The 19,259-nt window shown below is 50.8% G+C and overlaps 1 protein-coding gene across 1 annotated transcript in view; it reads left to right on the plus strand.

Annotated features, from left to right (window-relative positions):
* The window catches only part of LOC138999351 (kinesin-like protein KIF26B), a 230,501-nt gene that overhangs the window by 20,204 nt on the left and 191,038 nt on the right, over window positions 1-19,259 (plus strand). Inside the window, exon 4 of the mRNA XM_070401463.1 lies at window positions 18,664-18,830. Within this exon, the coding sequence (XP_070257564.1) occupies window positions 18,664-18,830 (167 nt within the window). The remainder of the gene's footprint in view (window positions 1-18,663; window positions 18,831-19,259) is intronic.

Raw genomic sequence — 19,259 nt, forward strand, 5'->3', positions numbered from 1 at the left:
CACACAGAGATGCAAGACTCAGGCCTCCCTGCTCACCCTGGGCCAGCAGCATCCGAATCCAGTTTCAGAATCAACCCCAAGAAGGGTGTAAACTTACTGTTTGGCTCGTTAGAGGTCTCCTCTAGGTCCTGGTTGCTATGACCATATCTGTTTTACTAATTATCTTGTATTTGCCTTTTTATAAATGAGGAATCCTCTTATACGTCATGTAGTGTGAGGCTCGGTTAGGAAATTGCCAGATTTTTGTCTGGACAAGAGAAGACAGGGAGCATGAACCGTGTTCAGGTGTTTGGGATGCTGTATTTTGGGAGAGACGGGGGACAGGAATGTTGCTGCTCCCGAGGACAGAAGGGGAGCCCACAGGGAGATTTTTCATGATTCACGTGCTCCAAAGCGATTTCTCCGGTGCCTCCAGCAAGCACGCAGTGAGGTCCAAAGAGGAAGTTCCGCCCCTGCTCTCCGTTCTGCCTTTCCAGGGAGGCAGTTTTTGCCGCCTGCAAAGGAGAACTTTCTAACAGTCAGTTACCCAACAATGGTCTGATTTCCAAAATTATCTTTCAAAACAGGAGCTTCCGGTTTCTGCAGGACCCCACAGGGGCGGAGTGACCCAGCTCCCTGAATGGTGCCCCTGCGTCAGGAGAGGGGGTGGGTCTGTTGACTTCTGAGGTCTGGTCTGCCTCTGCTTCTATGATTCTCTTTTATGTGGAGGTTTTTGTATTAAACGGGAGGTTTAGGTTGATTCGGAGTAAGTGGGCGTTCAGAGGTGGGGAAGGAGAAGACTGTCAAAATGCCGTCACAAACCTGTCTCTCCCCTGGGACCGGGCTGTTCCCACCGGTACTGTGACCCTTGGGCACTCCTGGCAGTGGGTGGTGGCCGTGGTGGCAGCCGGGGTTCCAAGAAGCCTGTGGTTGCTTCCTCATGGGGAGTCTTACCCGCTGTCTGAGCCACTGTAAGGATGGCTGCAGCCACCCCAGGGAAACGAGTGCAGGAGACAGAAACCTGGGCCAGCACTGAGACCAACGACCCCAGTCCACGCTTCTATCTATGGAGACGTCAGGAAGAGGGACTCAGGCTCAGAGTGAGAGCCGGGGTGGGGCAAGGAGAGGGGCCCCTCACCAGATGCAGGCCAGGCACCACTCCCCACCTTCTGCAGTGACGTCCAGAGACTGTCTGAACCATTTGAGAGTGAGGTGCATGAGCCTTTAAAAGGAAAAATACACACACACACACACACACACACACACATACTCTAGAGACCTGGTGCATGAAATCTGTGTGCGGGTACGGTCCTAGGCTTGGCCTGTGATCAGGGCCATCTTCTCCAGCTGCCTGCAGCTGGCCCTGCCCCCCCTGCCATCACCCACCCCTGGTTCCCCATTATCCATCGGGTGATTGGTGCCTGAGGGCGGGGGGAAGGAACCGAGAGGTTGGCTGTTCCCGCCCGCTCGCCGGCCCCACCCCTGCCGCAGGTCGCCCTCTGTGTGTGGGGCAACTGGCAGGGTGGGGGCCTTGGCCTGGCGCCACCAGCGTCCCCGCCACCCACCCCCAGTTCCCCGTTCACCATCAGGCAATTGGAGTCTGCGGGCCGGGGAAAGGGACCGAGAGGTGGTCAGCGTGCCTCATAGTGATTGGTCCAGCGGTCGTTCTGGTCGTTCCACCCTTAGGGTCAATTTGCATATTACCCTTTTATTATATAGGAAGGATGTATTTTTATTTATTTCAGAGAGGAAGGGAGAGGGAGAGAGAGAAACATCAACGATAAGAGAGAATTATCAATCGAATGCCTTCTGCACACCCCCCACTGGGGATTGAGCCCACAGCCTGGACATGTGCCCTGACCAGGAATAGCACTTGTGACCTCCTGGTTCTTGGGTTGACACTCAACCACTGAGCCATGCCATCTGGGCTGCATGAGCCTCTATGCCTGGGTACTTCATGTGTATTTCCTAGGAAACAGGATGTTCTTTCGTGTAGTCAGAGCACAGTATCAGATTCAGTGGAATTAACATTGACGGATGACTTTATCTGATCTGCCAGCCACTGTGCATTCTAGTTTTTTGTCAGTTGCCCCAATAACGTCCTGTCTAGCATTGTTTCCCTTCCAGGGCAGGGTTCTGTGGAGGGCTGGTGACAACCCGTTGTCATGTCTCTTTCTGGAGATCTTTGAAGAGTAACATTGTCACAGTTAACTGGCCATTTTAGAGGCTTAGTCTAAATCTTTAGATGAAATGACTTCTAATCTTAGGCTATATTTAACCCCTTTCATTTACTTGAAAGCCAAGGCTACATCCTTGGAAACCAAATGTCCTTCCATAGAAAATGCTTTCACACGGGGGTTAGGGATGGGGGTAGAGCATGGGGTGAGCACTTTAGACAGGGGTGACCTTTTATTTGACTCAAAACACACAAACGCAGATCAGGGACTTTGGGAATCACACTCCGGTGACCCTGTTTTCCATCCGCCTTCTTGCCAGAGGCCTTTCCTTCATCCTCGAGGAGAATCAGAGACCATTTTGAGATTCTTGTATTTACTTATTTTGAAACAACACACTCTTACGAATCTAGGAACAGATAAAAAATTTATCTTTACATTTACTCAGCGCTCTCATTACATTATCTCAGCACTTTTCCGAGTTTTATGAGTCAACAGCAGCAACACACGTGATAACTGAGCATTTCTACGCGTGCAGCGCCGGGGCAGCTCAGGAAAGGGTCCATTCAGCAATTTTGGTCTCCGCCCTTCAGAGCAACTTGCTTCATGGGCATCAATACGCATTTCTAGCGATAATAACACAGCAGGGCAAGCATGCAAGACACAACACAGACTCAGAATTGTGGGCAACGTTTAACCCCGAGAAATGGAACAATTTGCCAAAACTTACTTTAGAAAAACCAGAGCTATAGCCTGGCTGGTGTGGCTCAGTGGTTGAGCGTCGACCTGTGAACCGGGAGATTATGGTTCGATTCCTGGACAGGACACATATCCAGGTGTACAGGAGGCAGCTGAGCGATGTTTCGCTCTCATTGATGTTTCTATCCTTCTCTTCCTCTCCCTTTCTCTCTCCGAAATAAATAAAAAATGTATTTTTTAAAATCAGAGCTACAATACTGACTTTTTGGTTTACTCCCTCACTTAGCAAATGCCCTATATGAATGACTTCTTTAGTATCCACCCTAACAGAGGGACGGTGGATATAGAAGAGACCATTTTTTTAAGGTTACAGAAATCTGGTCCCAAAAATTCTTTGAGAAACATTTTTAAATGAAAAAAAAGATTTGGCTTCTCATTTTCCAAGGGTGCAGTTTTATGTCAAAGGGACCGCGCGGTGGTCTGTGTGTAAGAGCCTCAGGGGCTCTGATTGGCTGGGAGAGGTCAGGTTGGTAACTTTCTAACTTACCTCTGGTAACTCTTGACATAGACTTTGTTGCTGTTGCTCTAAATATTTCTCCTTTCACCTAGTGTAGTTTCCCTCTACCTATTTTACTATGAATCATTGACAGAACAAATGGACTTTAGAGGTGACGTGATTTTAATACTTTTGAGTTTATGGTATCTATAGTTTGTAGATTCTGAGTTTATAGTGTCCGGCTCATGGTATCTAGTAACTAGTATCTAGTTTATAGTGTCTGTTAGAACACATGCAGGTTGCCTTGTGGCTCCCTTTATATTTCTGTTGGACAGTGCGATCTAGAAGGAAAGGAAATGCAAGCCAAAGTCCCAACTCATTTAGTGAATTTGAGGGTGCGTTCCTGTGGAAATCCGGCGAGTCCCCATTTTTGGGAGGTTTCATTAAGCTTCTTTAATTAAATCTACTGTAAACCTGCTCCAAGGTCCCAGCTGGGACGAGAATTGGATCTTTTTGTTTGCTTACAAGAATTCTAAGAAAATACTGAACTCATTTAAAAAGTGATTTGTTTTTAAAAGTTTCGGAAAAAGCTTCCCTTTTTCTGAGACTGGAGGTGTGATTGATAGTGAGTCCTTAAGAGGCTAGAGAACTGTGAGAAATTTCTAGAAATCTTGGAAAGGACCTTCCTGGCCTCACGGAGAGGCAGCCAGGGAGACGTAAGGGCCCTGGGAAGCCACAGATCAGCCATAGGCTCTGTGTTCACACCTTCCCTCCAGCAAACGAAAATATTGGCAAAGATAAAATTTTTATTCCTAAGTGTCTATAACCGGATTTATGGGTGTAACTTGCTGTGTGTTATTGCCTGTGTAAACCCACGTAACTGTGCACGTAAAGCATGTTTTTATTAGTTCCGACATAAAGTTTTTATGATAATGGCAAACAAAGGGCCAATTTGGTTTAGCTGAGTTTGTTCTTATGACTCCGCTTTGGAGAGATAAGCAACAGTGCAAATAACAGCAGGCGACAGGGAGAAGGTCGGGCTCCCAGGCCGGGGCGCCTGGCCCCATGGGCCACCGAGGTTGGAGGCTGCCTGCTGGGAAGCCCCCAAGGCCTGGCCAGAAGGTAATAGGGTGCAGCTGGGGGGGTGGTGGTGGCTGCCATTAGCTTTCAAGTCAGTTGTTGAGCAGTTATATACCCAGTTGCTCACTGTGGCGTATTCAAATTTAGTTTCTGAAAAGGCCTGCATAGCTGCTATTGAAAGAACTCCCACATACTGGATTTCAGCTGGAGACTTTACAGAGAAAAGAGGTTCAAGTGGCTATTGTGGGCCATCTCCCACTCTGGGAGTTAGACAAAGCACACACAGAACAAAGTTCCTTTAACGGGGTGCCTTCATCTGAGTCCCTCCTGTCTGCGGTTTGGCAGGCTCGCGGGATGCAGAGCGAGCCCGCGCCTCTTGTTCCCACCACCGCCTTTTCATGTTTGACCCTTGGATGTGGCAAATGATCCCCACGGTGACCTGGATCGGAGGGGAGTTTTTCTAGAATTTGAAGATAAGGCGGCTTTCAGACAAACGGCATTTTCCTCCCCAAACGACTCGTTAAAAGTTGATAGTAACTCTGTAATCCGGCGCAAGTATGATTCCTGAAACAAAAAAAATTAAAATTCCGGAGACTGGATTTGACACATGTAAATCTACTCAGGGGATGGTAACATGAAATAGTTTAAGTTGAGTGAGGCTGGAAAATGAAGGATGCGGTTATCAGAGATAGGCAACAATGAGGACTATCTTAGAAAGCAATCAACTGAGACAGCAGGCAAGCCTGGGACACGCTAGGTTCACGCTGGGCTAAGGTCTGTCTGGGACATTGGTGCAATGGCAGCTCGGTGGGTAGAGAGCTGCACTGGCCTAGATTGTAGACATTGGGAGTAGTTATGCATCAAGATCCTGTGTGAGCAGAGTTCTCGTCCAGGCATCTGGTATACCTCTCTCTCAGTAGAGCTGCACCAGAGTCACTCTGGACAGCTGGCTACTTTGATTGACCTGAAAGGTCTCTACAGAAGGAAGGACCTTCCAGAACTTCTAGCAGCCTCACTTTGGGGACGTGTTCCCCGATCCAACCTGAGGTTCTTTAGTCTATGTATTTCTTCAGGAGACGTGTTTACTGGTTTTCAACTGTGTCTTCGTATGTTTGGCAAGTTGTTTCTTAACACTCTTTCCCCCAGGGGAGGGATAGTCATTCTTTCTCAGAGACACTGCTGGAGCAGAATTCCTCTCCTAAAATTTTTATTGATTTTATTGGGATGACACTGGTTAATAAAATTATATAGGGTTCAAGTGTCCAATTCTATAAAACATCATCTGTGTATTGTGTGTTCACCACCCGATGCCAAGTCTCCGTCCATCACTGTTTATTCCCCCTTTATCCTCTTCTACCTCCCCCACCCCCTTTCCCTCTGATAATCACCATGCTGTTGTTTGCTGGAAGGACAATTCTGGTGTGTGTGTGTGTGTGTGTGTGTGTGTGTGTGTGTACGTGCACTTACTTAGACTCTGGGGAAAAAACAACCGACTAACTTTTAAGCCAACTGTGAAATGAGTGTCCGTTGTCCTGCTCCGGCTGAAAGTTTACGAATGTGCTGGTGGTAAGCCCCGTAGAAAGTCAAATAGTAGAGTGTCTCCCACTTCCTCCACAGGGGTCACTTGGAGTAGTAACAGTGCTCCAAAGGCAGGCTTTGTTTCTGCCTTCACGGAACCAACCTTCCAAAATGGAGAAGGCGCTGTCCATGCAGACAAGGGGAACTAACGTCCTGTGTCTTCTCGGTTGGTCTTGAACGTTGTAGATGTTGGCCACCATGTCTTTCTGAGATGGCCTGATGGACGCCGGGCTCTGGATCCAGACCTGGCTCTTCCTCTGCGTGGAAGTTCTGTAGATGTCACATTCCTTTGTGTTAAAGGCAGATTCATGGTTTGGGTAGTTGAGGAAGACGACAGACTTCACTAAGATTTGATGTTGCTCTTTCTTCAGGCTTCTAAGGGAATAATTCCATTTAGGGGAATTGCAACAAGACTGACTCGTTAATACAGTTTAGAGTCTTTTAACTCAGCATTGGATGAATAGCTTTTCAAGTGTGTATGAAAGGCAAGAATCCCAAAAGATCGGTTCTGTTTTCAAGAGCAGACCCCAGGGACTCAAGGTCTGCAACAAAAGGGCAGATATGGAAGAGAGGAAGCCCAGGTCCAACTGTGTTTGAGAATAGAGCGCGCTGGCCGGGGTCCCTGAGGGGGCAGGGCCCGCCAATATTGCTGGCTCTGGTTTGTCAGGGAGGGGAATCTAGTCAGATTGCTCACAATAAGCTCATTGGCATTGACTTTGCTGGGCCTGACCCACATTATAAAGTTCTAACAAGTGGAAAGTATAGCCGAGCTTTGGGAAAAGCCACAGCCTGTACAATAGAAGAAAAATCCCAACATCTTAAGTGAACGGAGGAGAAACTTGAGCGGGATCACCAAGTAAAGAAATCAGGACACTGATGGAATGTTACAGCCACAGCAGAGAAAGAAAGTAGAATATTCATTTAGTGAAGACATAATGAGATTATACAATTCCCCGGTGCCAACTCACAGAAAATCCCCGTCTCTTTGCTAATTATATTCAAAGCAAGGGGGTGCTGAGAGACTATACAGACTTGAAGGAATCTGACAACAGCAAAATTAATTTCAGAATTTGGTTTTACAACTTACGAGGCCCACGATTTTAAAATATCCCTAAATTTGAGAATTCAGGGTTAAGGAAGGATTTAAGGACTATCCAAACATTATTAACCTTCTAAAGCAGTGGCTCTCAACCTGTGGGTCGCGACCCCTTTGGCAGTCGAACGACCCTTTCACAGGGGTCGCCTAAGACCATCCTGCATATCAGATATTTACATGACGATTCATAACAGTAGCAACATTACAGTGATGAAGTAGCAACGAAAATAATGTTATGGTTGGGTCACAACATGAGGAACTGTATTTAAAGGGCCAGAAGGTTGAGAACCACTGTTCTAAAGCATTCTCAATGTCAATTTTACTAGTGAGATAGGCAATGAAAACACGCATACGTAAATAAGTGTATTTCATTAATAATCTGAACTAACTGGGTGAACCGACTTAGAAAACCATCAACTGCGAGTCCGCCCTGGGTCAGGTGGCAGGGGACAGGCCGGTCCTGAACGGGATGAGGACCCAGAGTTGCCCAGTGAGCAGCCCTGCTGAGCTGGCCACTGAATTCTGGATGGTAGGGACGATATGAAGGTTTTATTTTTTTTTAAAAAAATATATTTTTATTAATTTCAGAGAGGAAGGGAGAGGGAGAGAGAAACATCAGTGATGAGAGAGAATCATTGATCGGCTGCCTCCTGTACACACCCCACTGGGGATCAAGCCCGCAACCGGGCATGTGCCCTTGACCGGGAATCGAACCGTGACCTCCTGGTTCATAGGTCCATGCTCAACGACTGAGCCACGCCGGCCGGGCGAGACGATGTGAAGTTTAAATGGCCAGCTTTATAGAGGGAGTGGTCCCCAACTCAGACGGGATAGGCAGAGGAACAATCCCAAACCCCTTCCCAAAAGATGGGCGGTCAGCCCGCAAAGGTTTGCCTCCTCCTGAGCAGGTTTCCAGTGAGACTGTGAAGCCTTGGTCTTGAGTCGGAAGCCGCTGTTCTTTGTGGAGAACGATGCTCGTGCGTGTGTGTATTTATTATTCTTGATGCCAGAGCCCTGATTTTGGGAGCTAAGTTGCAGCGAGGTTAATCCACTTTATTAAGGCCCCACAGCTGGCCACTTGGCTAGAACCGGGCCCCTGGCTTATGGCCAAACCGCAGGCGCTCTCTCTGTATTCCAGGGATTTGCAGTCACTTTGGAATCCGCCCTCGTCCTGCTGCTGGTTTCTAATATGCATAAGTAAGCCCTGCAATTGGCAGGCTGTGCCACAAACGAGGTGTGTGATTTTGGACAACTCGCCTCCCCATCCGGGCCACGTCCCTTCACGTGGACACGGTGAACGTTGGCCTAGAATACACCTACGGACTTTTCCGGCTCCATTAAAAGGTGGTTTTGAAAATTGCTTTTGGATAGGGTAGCCTGTGGCGTTTCTGCAGCTGGTCACCAGGAGAGCAGAGACGAGAGGTCAGTCAAAGCCGGGACCACGGAAGTCCGTGCGTCGCTGTGGAGCCGCCAGCGGACCCCTAAACTCAGTTCCTTGTTCCCCGTCCGAGTTCTGCGACAATGTCAGAGAATGTTGTCTTCTTTGATGTGTTTGTGTAAAGTCCAGACAAATGTTCAATCAGAGACACATTCTAAAGATGATCAGGACTATTTCTAAACGCCCCTGCGCTATATTTGGTCGTGACACGAGGAACCACAGGACCCATTCAGCTACCTTACCCCACTTCACCCCAGACAGTCTGAGTTCCCCCGGCTGGGGAGTCAGGGCTAAGAGAGTCCCTCGTGCTGTCATCCACCAAGCCAGGCCCAGACGTGGTTCTCATCATTCAATGCAACATTGACTGAGGCCGAAGCATGGTCCACCCTTCGCTGGGCACCGGGATCGCACTGGTAGTTCCATTTGGTCCAGCCCGTTTCCAGTCTGACTGTCTGTCCTGTGAGGCTGTGGTTTGGAGCTGCCAGGGCCGAGCAGGATGAATCCTACCATCTGGAGCCAGGCTCAGTGCAGCCCGGCTCAGTGCTGTAGCCTCCTTAAAGGTCCCACACAGGGACTGTTCTCAGGGCTCCTGCTGCCGGGGCTCCAGCAGCTGCTGGCCTCGCCCTTCTGCCTTATATGGGCTACCATCCCAGCATCCTGAGGGGTGCATGCGTGTGTATGTGTGTATGCATAGGTGTGCGTGCATGTGTGTGTGTGTGTGTGTGTGCATGTGTGTGAGTGCATGCCTTTGCTTCCCCAGTCTTGCCCAGAATGCAAGGTTGCTTTTGCCTCTAGCAGACTGGCCATTCTGCAGACTTGAGGTGGGTCCCTCAGAGCCAAGAATTGTCTACAGGTCCCTCTTGACTTTTTCATAAGAGCAGAATTAAAAGGAGGAAGTAAGATGCCCACAAAGAAGGCATATTTAAGATTCCAGGCCACAATGCACCGCTGGTTTTCTGGAAACTTTTCCAAGCATTAGCCAAGACTCAGGTGAAGGACTGTGCCACGTGCCCTGGGAAGGGCCTGCTTCTTAAAGATGCATGACCATGTCCTCTACAGACAAACAGCCGGCTGAGCAGGGACGGAAAAGGCCATGTGCCGTGAGAGGATTAACTGCTGCATCAGCTCCAGCGAATCTGATGTGCAGCCTCTGAATCTTATTGTTCCCCCCTGTAGGAAACAGTGCCATTCTGCACGGGTGACCTCACGTAGGGATTCAGGAATTCAAAAGTTCCAAGCCCCTTTCTTCAAAGGTTAGGAGTATTTTTCTTAATGGAAAAGGGAGAGAGTGGCTCCGTTTTGTGCCCTGGATCTTCAGATTTCTTTATCTTCCAGGCCTTGGGTTCAGAGTTTAGCTGAGACTCCTGTCTAGTACCAGGGGCTCCTGGGCCAGCAGTGGGCCCTCAGTCTCTGGCTGGCTTCTCTCCTGGGAGCCCTGGGCCTAGGGTCCCTTGTCCAATGTTCCAGAGGATTCCAGCTCCCCACCTGTGGCTCTCACCCGCTCACACTCATGCTGGCCAAGAGGGACAATCACTGGTCTTCTCTCCCCCTTGTTAAATCTTTTTATGTAAATTTCTTTTTGTTTTTCTCTCTTTTTTCTTCCCCTTCCTCCTGTTTCTCTCTGTTTCCCTGGGTCTCTGTGCTTGCCTTTTCTTTCCGCCACTCAGCCACATGTCTCCCCGCTATACCGAATTACATATATGCTGAAATATGTTATTTTTGTTGAATACAGCTTTATGCACCCCAGTCATAGTTTTTTAAATCAGGTGAAAATAACCTGTTTCTTAAAATCAAACAAACTCCAGCAATCCCAATTCAGCTAAATGAAGTTCATTTTTATTTGCATGTATTTGTTAAGTAGTGTATTAATTGATGTATTTATTACATATATTCCATATCTAAACTCTGTGCTGTGCTGGTGATACTGAGGTGAGCAAAACCCAGTCTATTGTTTTTTTTTTTAATTTATCTTTATTGATGAAAGTGTTACAGATGTCCCCTTTGTGTGTTTTTCCCCCCATTGACACCCTCCTCCCCTCCTAAGCCTTCGCCACCCTACTGTCTGCGTCCATGAGCCATGCATATATGCGTACAAGTTCCCCATCAACCTCCCCTCCCCCCACCCCCCACCGTCCCTCTGAAATTCATCAGTCTGTTCATGGTTCTAGATCTCTGGATCTATTTTGCTCATCAGATTCCACATATGAGTGAGATCGTGTGATACTTATCTTTCTCTGACTGCCCAGTCCCTATTGTCACAGGGCTGGCCATGGTTAGGCAGAGAGACCAGTGTCATCAGTTACAAGATAAACAACTGCTCTTATAGCCCTCAGGTGAAGGACTGTGCCACGTGCCCTGGGAAGGGCCTGCTTCTTAAAGATGTCTGACCATGTCCTCTACTGACAAGCAGCCGGCTGAGCAGGGACGGAAAAGGCCATGTGCCGTGAGAGGATTAACTGCTGCATCAGCTCAGTCCCCAGGGCTGGGGACACACGGAGGGTTGGCACTGACCGTCCGTGTGGGGACGGGTGCTCAGGACACACGTTCTTGGGCCCTGGCTCTTGGCTGGGTGTTTGGGGGTGGGGAGCAGTGGGAACCTTCCCCCAGTAGAAGAGCAGCTCCCAGTCACCCATACAGGACTAGTGGGGTCAGTCCGCCAGGCCTTGGGAGTCGTCCCTGGTGTGCTGACCCCGAGGTCAAGGTTGGGCTGATAAGGGTTGTGATTTCCTCTTGACTCCTCAGTCTAAGTTCGCCCAGTTGCAAGCTGAACATGAGATCAGTTACATCAAGATTCAGACCACCTGATTTTAGTTTCATTCGATTATAGACATCACAAAGCACTTGGATAGCATGAGCTCTTGGTGCACATTGAGAAATTATTCAAATAATCATGTTCTCTGCTCTTTATCAAATCTTTTGTTGTCCATGTTCTGAGTGGGAGCCAGAGTGGAAGAGCTGTATTGGGGCCAGGTACACCCAAGGACAGAAACCACGCCCGGCAGCATTTCCTGTTCCAAGGCTTTCCATGTAAGGAGTTGAAGCTGTTATTTGGTAATAATGGTGCCTGCTTCATAGGGTTTTATCAGGATTAAGTATGACAGGACATAGGCAAAGCTCACCTGATGTCGTTCCTCAAAATCATGTCAGCTGGACTCCTTGTGTCATTAACATGTCATTGAATATGTCACCACAACCACCCCGCAAATCAGCATTGAGGATGAAGTATTAACGTTATTGGGATTCAGCGTGTCTGCCGGGTGAAGTTAAATGCACATGTAGAAATACTGCAGGCTCGGTGGCACGGCTTTAGCATTTGTCAAAAGATACTCCGTACAAGAATATTTGAGCCTTGGGCTGCCCTCTTGGAACGAAGGAATCTCAGGGCAGAGGCCAGAACAGAAGTGTCAGTGGTCCTTGCTTCATCCTGCAGCTCAGTCCTTTCTGAGGCCTGTGGGTGGCCCTGCCCCTTTACCTTCTAGCAACACAGAGAAGGAAAGAAAACAGCCATCAGTCGGAGGGGCCCGATCGAGCCCCGATAAGGGGCCTCCTGCAATGGAGCTGCCTCTTCTGTTTGCCGAGGCTCATCCCACAGGGCAGACCCGGGTGGCGGTGCGGCTGTAAATCCAGGTGAAGGAGAGGAGGGCCTCTCGGGCCCTCACCGGCCCGGTGTGCGGAATTCTCTCCTGCAAGAGGTCACTGAGTCAAATGCTATGGCTGGATAATTTTATGGCTGCTAATAAAATTTATAGCCGAAGCAAGCTGAGATAATAAGGGTAATCAGGCACCCAGCCCTGGGACAGGAGAATCCCGCCTGGGCCCTTGGTGCTGGCCGGGGGGGCGGGCAGCAGGGGTTGTCTGTCTGTCTGATCCCTCAAGGCCAGTGGCAGAGGCTCCGAGCCCCTGGGAGCTGCGAGGACTGTGCCAGGCCCGGGGGGAAGCTGCAAGCTAGGTGGTAACTGCTGTGCTTGGGGGCAGCAGGCCAAGAGCCACAGGAAAATAATCTGTGGTATTTATTTAATTAAAAAAATGTTTTTAATCTTCACCTGAGGATATTTTTCCATTGATTTTCAGGGTGAGTGGAAAAGAGAGGGAAAGACAGAGAGAGGCATCAGTGTGAGAGAAACACGTTGACTGGTTGCCTCCTGCACGCTTCCCGACCAGGGCCTGGGCCGGGTCAGGGGGCCTGCAACTGATGTACCTGCTGTTGACTGGAATTGAACCTGGGACCCCTCAGTCTGCAGGCTGACGCTCTATCCACTGAGCCAGACCAGCCAGGGTTCTGTCCTATTCAAATGCCCAACAGCAATCAGTGAGCATAAGAAAGGATCAGAACCAATGAGTTCTGGAATACCGAATTGTGGAAAGCAGGTTAACCGACTGCTTGGCATGACGTGACTTGGCGTGACTCGGCTCGGTGTGACTCGGCTCAGTGTGATGTGGCTCGGTGTGACGTGGCTCGGTGTGACTCAGCTTGGTGTGACGTGGCTCGGTGTGACTTGGTGTGACGTGGTTCGGTGTGACGTGACTCGGTGTGACGTGGCTCGGTGTGACTCGGCTCGGTGTGACGTGGCTCGGTGTGACTCGGCTCGGTGTGACGTGGCTCGGTGTGAGGTAACTTGGTGTAACGTGGCTCAGTGTGACGTGGCTCGGTGTGACGTGGCTCGGTGTGATGTGGTTCGGTGTGACTCGGCTTGGTGTGACGTGGCTCGGTGTGACTTGGCTCGGTGTGACGTGACTCGGTGTGACGTGACTCGGTGTGACGTGGCTCGGTGTGATGTGGCTCGGTGTGACTCGGCTCGGTGTGACGTGGCTCGGTGTGACGTGGCTCGGTGTGACGTGGCTCGGTGTGACGTGGCTCGGTGTGACGTGGCTCAGTGTGATGTGGCTCGGTGTGATGTGACTCGGTGTGACGTGGCTCGGTGTGACTCGGCTCGGTGTGACTCGGCTCAGTGTGACTCGGCTTGGTGTGACGTGACTCGGTGTGACGTGGCTCGGTGTGACTCGGCTCAGTGTGACTCGGCTTGGTGTGACGTGACTCGGTGTGATGTGGGGCTGGGGCATCCTGGCCTGCCCAGGCTCTGCAGAAAAGGAGGTTGTCCGGCTTCCCGACTTCCCAGTGCTTCTCCCTCGAGTGGGGTGTTTCTTTCGTTTCTGTGCCTGCAAAGAGAACATTAGAATAACTCAGGAAAGGAAAGGAAGCCTTCTGGCCCCAGAAGGAGTGGTACCAAAGCAAACGCCGTGTGCCGTGGTTGCTAAGGCAGGAGCCCTTTGTGTGAAGTGCAGGCTGCCAGGGGGAGGGGAAGCTGGGGGAGGGAGAATAGTAGGAGGGGGGAGGGTGGAGTCTGCTCTGTGCTCCGAGAGGGGATTGCCGCATCTTCCTGCAGCCAGAGCTAAGACTCAGATAGGAAGATAAAAAAAGCTGGGGTGCACTTACACCTCCGAACACTATGCAGCAGCAAAAAAGAAGGATCTCTTGCCCTTTGAGACAGCATGGAGGGACCTGGAGAGTATCATGCTAAGTGAAACAAGCCAGTCAGAGAAAGACAAGTGTCACATGATCTCTCTCATATGTGGAAGATAAAGAACAAAATAAACTGATGAGAAAAATAGATCCAGAGACATAGCAGCATAGAACAGACTGTGGAATCTCAGGGAAAGCAGGGGAGGGCGGGTGGGGAGAGATTAATGGGTGAACTTATATGCATACTAGAGGCCTGGTGCACGAAATTCGTGCACGGGTAGAGTCCCCAGGCCTGGCTGGTGATCAGGGCTGATCGGGGCCTTCCAGCTGCCGGCCAGGGCCTTCCTTCCACTGCTCCCATCTGCTGGCTGGGGCCTTCTTTTGTTCTGAACCCCCCTGCTGGTCAGCGCACATCATAGCAGGCGGTCGAACTCCTGGTTGGTCGAACTCACCAGGGGACAATTTGCATATTAGCTTTCTATGATATAGGATAGGCATAGCCCATAGACACAGACAATAGGGTGATGAAGGCCTGGGGCAGGGGCAGGCTAGAAGGGGTCAATGGGGAAAGGAAAGGGGGCATCTGTAATACTTTCAACAATAAAGATAAATTATTAAAGTGTGGCCTGGATGCTGCACGGAGCGGATGACTTTCTGTGCACATCAGCATCCCCGTGGCTGACGTGGGGTGTTGGCGTGAGCAGTGCACTTGGTTTGATCTTTGGTTTGGGAATACATTTTTTATCTTTTTTGTTGGTAGATATGCTTCCCTAGTTTATATTTCACATGGGCTGTTTGAGAGTGTACCCTGGCGTCCTAAGTGCTCGACAGCCGACAGTGTAGCTGCATCCCATGGCTATACCGAGGGTTACCTTTCCTGAGAGAATTATAAGTTGGTTTGTGCGTGGAAATATTTATTGAGCACCCATTGTTTGCACAACCATGAGAACATTAAGTAATAGTGTCAGTGGTCAGTACAATAAAAGAGATGTCCCCAAACAGTGAGACGGTGACCTCCTGAGAGAAAATGCTGTTACATGTTAGCTCCTGGGATTCGGGGTCAGCACGTGATTAAATGTGGTTGGAGACGGAGCAGGATGCACCTGCCGCCCGTGGGTGCCTCTGCGCAGGAAATGGATGCTGCCGGTCCCGGCGGCCTCGGCAGAGCTGGAGAAGGTGGCTTTCTGGGTCAGGAATGCCATTTGAGACGGACCCCACCCGGAGACGCTGGCAGCTCAGAGCCGCTGGCAGCAGGGGGTTAGAGGCCAATGGCTCACAGTCTGCCATTCGAGATGTGGAAGCGACCTGGCTTGTAAGAGCCAGACATCTTTTGTCTTGACTCTGTGGGCAAGCGCATTGCCAAACGGAAGATTTTCCTATTTCTTTGGGGATGAATTTACAGGTCCTCATACTGAACGATGAGAGCAAATGTGTATGTGGTTGAAGACGTGGAGCTGGCTTTGTCTGTGAGGTCTGTGAAGAGCAACCTCTGTGCACATGAGTGATAGCTGGGGCTCTCCTGCATGCTGAGGGCCCACATGGACAAGCACACATGTGCACAAACACACATGCACAAGCACACACATATGCAAATGCACAAGCACACATGTGCAAACACATGCACACACAAGCTCAAAGCACACGTGAAAATAGACATGCACAAATGCACACATGCTCAAAGCACACGTCACAAACACACATGCACACGCATGTACAAGCAAATGTGCAAACACCCACATAAGCACACACATGCGCATGCTCTCCGTGGTGTTTTGAAAGTAACAGATACCATTGCTTCAGTGAACTGGTTCTGAGGAGCTGAGTGGAGAGCTACAGGCAGGTTTTAATCAGAACTAAACCCAGAAAACCCTGCGCTGAGACATCTAGTCCCCCTCCCCCTAGTCTGTGAGTAGGACCCGCCCGCAGGGTTCAGCTGGCTGCACACACACCATCAGAGGAACAGACTTCCCACCGGAGCCTCAGTTTCCCAGTGTGTTAGCTGGAGGTTTTCGCACCTGAATCTCCTCAGGGACCGTTGTGTATCTGTCACGTTGTCGTGAGAGAGGACACTGATCCAGAGCGGCCTGAAGAGCAGAGGCCAAGCCTTGTCCTCTGTACACGGGGCTCCCGCTGTGGTCTCTGTGCTGCAGCAGGCACTCCGGCTCCTGTGGATGTGGGAGGGGCCGAGAGCAGCCCCAGGACAGGAAGTGGTCCTGGGGGGGTGGGGAAGGAGGGGAACTGGACTGAGGGTGGAGTGCAGAGTGGAGATAGTCTCAGAGTTAAATAAACCAGTCCAGCCCTGGCTCCCCCACTCCCTGTCCCTGGGTAAATGGCCCCATCTTCCTGCCCATCAGCTGCCTCAGGGGGAAATGGTTAAATCTTAGAACCCAGCTTCCACAGGTGACACCTGAGGGCTCTGTGGGGCCCACCCAGCCCATCCGCCAGCCCTGCGTGGGCCCCCACGTGGCCTGGGAGCAGGAGGTGGGGCCGCTGAGCGGCTGGGCAGGGCCAGGGAGCTTGGGGGCTGGTCTCCTCAGCCTCGGAGCAGCCCACGCTTTCGGGTGACTTACACACAGCAGGGCCTGGGCCGGAGCTGGCAGCCACAGCCAGCCCCCTGCGACGCTTTTGAAGGCCGCAGCCACGAACGACATGAAATGTGCCGCCAGGAGAATGCTGCTCCTGGGAGGGGTGTGCCACCACGGGTGGGAGTGACCATGGAGGGATCACGTCTCAGATCTTTTAAGGACTGTGGTGTCTGCCCCACGTCACTCAGCCGGCCCTGAGGTGGGGAGACTGAGTCACGGTGAGGCCGAGGCGTGTGGCAGCGTCCCATACATACGTGTTGTATGACTGGGGCTGCAGCTGGTGGCCCAGGTCTGTTTCCTCCAGAAGCAGGTGGGAGGCGACCCAGGTTCAGCCCCTCCTCCTCCTCCTCCGGCCCCCGCGCCCAGGGCGGGCCTCAAGCTGCCCCCCACGGACACTGGACTGTTTTGTGGTGACGCGTGATGGCCATATCTTCATCCCCCGGTTGTTTCAGGGGTCCCTGTGGGAGAGGGACAGCCATTGGAGGGGAGCCCACAGCAGCAGGCAGCAGAGGCAGCCCAGGGAGAGGTGGCCAGTCCCTGCCCTGGGCAGCGCCTTGCTGAGCCCGGGACCTGCTCCAGGCACCGCGGCCTCTGCTGCCTCTACTCGCTCTCTCATGTGGGTCGGGTTTCCTTACAGCGCGTTGAGTGAATGAGAAGGAGAAAGTGTGTGTGGGCAGAATTTCAGCTGCACAATGCCGAGGCTTTCCGAGTAAGCGCGTGAATTTAAGCCAAGTGTCAGGTCAGAGTAATGGCTGTTCGGCCAGTAATGAAAAGTGCAAATGCGTTTGTGTTCCAAAGGGTAACAAATGGGACTCTCCCCGTCTGCTCGGTCACAAAGTGGAAACTGCCCCCTGTCCTCGCTCTATTGCACTTGCATTTTCTAGGCAATTCGAAGCACTGTCCACTCAGCTTTAAGAACTTGGAGCTGGCTGCAGGCTTTTTTTTTTTTTTAAATCCTCACCCCAGGATATTTTTTTCATTGATTTCTAGAGAGTGGAAGGGAGGGAGGAGGTAGAGAGAGAGAGAGAGAGAGAGAGAGAGAAAGAGAGAGAAACATTGATGTGAGAAAGACACATTAATTGGTTACCTCCCCAGGGCTGGGGAACCTGCAACCGAGGTACATGCCCTTGACTGCAAATCTATCCCCCAACTCTTTGGTCCACAGGCCGATGCTCTAACAACTGAGCAACTGGCCAGGGCTGTCTGGAGACACTTTTTTTTTGAACTCAAGTTTCCCCCTTTTAAAACAATGTTTGGTTTTTACAAATAGACCAAAGTTTTAATGTCACAGGTTTTCGAAATAGCACACTAGACTTGCCCGCGTTATTATTACATTTGTCACGGGATTAGCACATTCCTGGAGTAGATTTCTACACAAGTGTCTCATTGTGCCCAGAAGTACAGTTCTTCATAGCATATGATGTGGATCTAGGCAACACGGATCCAGCCCCAGCGGCTAGAACTTCTGTTATGAAGGCAGTGATTGCAAATAAAACGGGAGCCATTTATCTTAATGATCCAGGAGGAAAATGAAAGGATCTCACCCTCCCCGTGAACCCCCCTGAAATTCATGGCGACTCTGTCTATTTTTATGAGCTTTTTGAAATCATCTGCGTGCCGACTGCCTACAGCAAACAACAAGTGATGCTTTAATTCCTTATGCCCAGCATTAGCAGGCTCACGTCTCCCTTAACAGAATGATGCCTTTGCCCCCCTCGTCTGTTGGAGAGCATTTGGGGCCACTCCTGGTAAGACACTAGCCGGCACTGGTCCATGGCACCGGCCTGGTCTTGGGCTGCAAACAGCGCGGATAATGGTTCATGCTCTCCCCTCCAAATGCAGGGAAGACAGACATAATGGAAACTTACAATGTCAGCGGGTGATTTTATTCCATTATTTTGAACGCAAGTGAGGAGGCATCCTGGCTAAAATGCTGAGAAATGGCCTTGGAGGAGCCCCGAGCACCCTATATGCTGTGTGATGGGGGGATGTGCTCCTTTTCCCCCCGACGCTGTCAGTGGTGGTCAGGGCACGTGGCGAGCCCCAGTAATGAGCTCTGTGTCCGTTTCCTCCTCAGATCTCCCAGCTGATGACAGAGACGGGCCGGGAGGGCCTGTCCGAAGCGGTGCTGAATCGCTACAATGCAGACAAGCCGTCCGCCTCCGGCGCCCCGGCCTCGCAGGGCTCCTGTGTGGCCATTGAGACCTCCACGGGCACCTCCGTGGCCGCGTCCTTCTTCGCAAGGTAAGAGAGGTTTCCAGAGCCTCGGTTCTGTCAGATCAGCCGTCTGGTTAGCCTCTCGCGTGGGCCAATTCCGATAAAACACTAGGAAGTGTCCTGGCTGGTGCGGCTCAGTAGGTTGGGTGTCCCGTGCACTGAAAGGTCGCTGTTTGAGTCCTAGTCAGGGCACAGCTGAGGTTGTGGGCTTGATCTTCTGGAGGGGGCGTGCATGAGGCAGCCAATCAGATCATCTGATGTTTTACTCTTACATCAATGTTTCACTTGCTCTCTTTCTCTCTTCCCCTCTCTCTAAAAATCTATAAAAAATATCTATATATATAAAAGCCTAAGCGACCGAATGATCAAACAACCGGTTGACCGGTTGCTATGATACGCACTGACCACCAGGGGGCAGACACTCAATGCAGGAGCTGCCCCCCGGTGGTCAGTGTG

Source organism: Myotis yumanensis, unplaced genomic scaffold (genome assembly GCF_028538775.1).
Source record: "Myotis yumanensis isolate MYYU_CA2020_CCGP unplaced genomic scaffold, mMyoYum1.0.hap1 SCAF_22, whole genome shotgun sequence".
Taxonomy (NCBI): Eukaryota; Metazoa; Chordata; class Mammalia; order Chiroptera; family Vespertilionidae; genus Myotis; species Myotis yumanensis.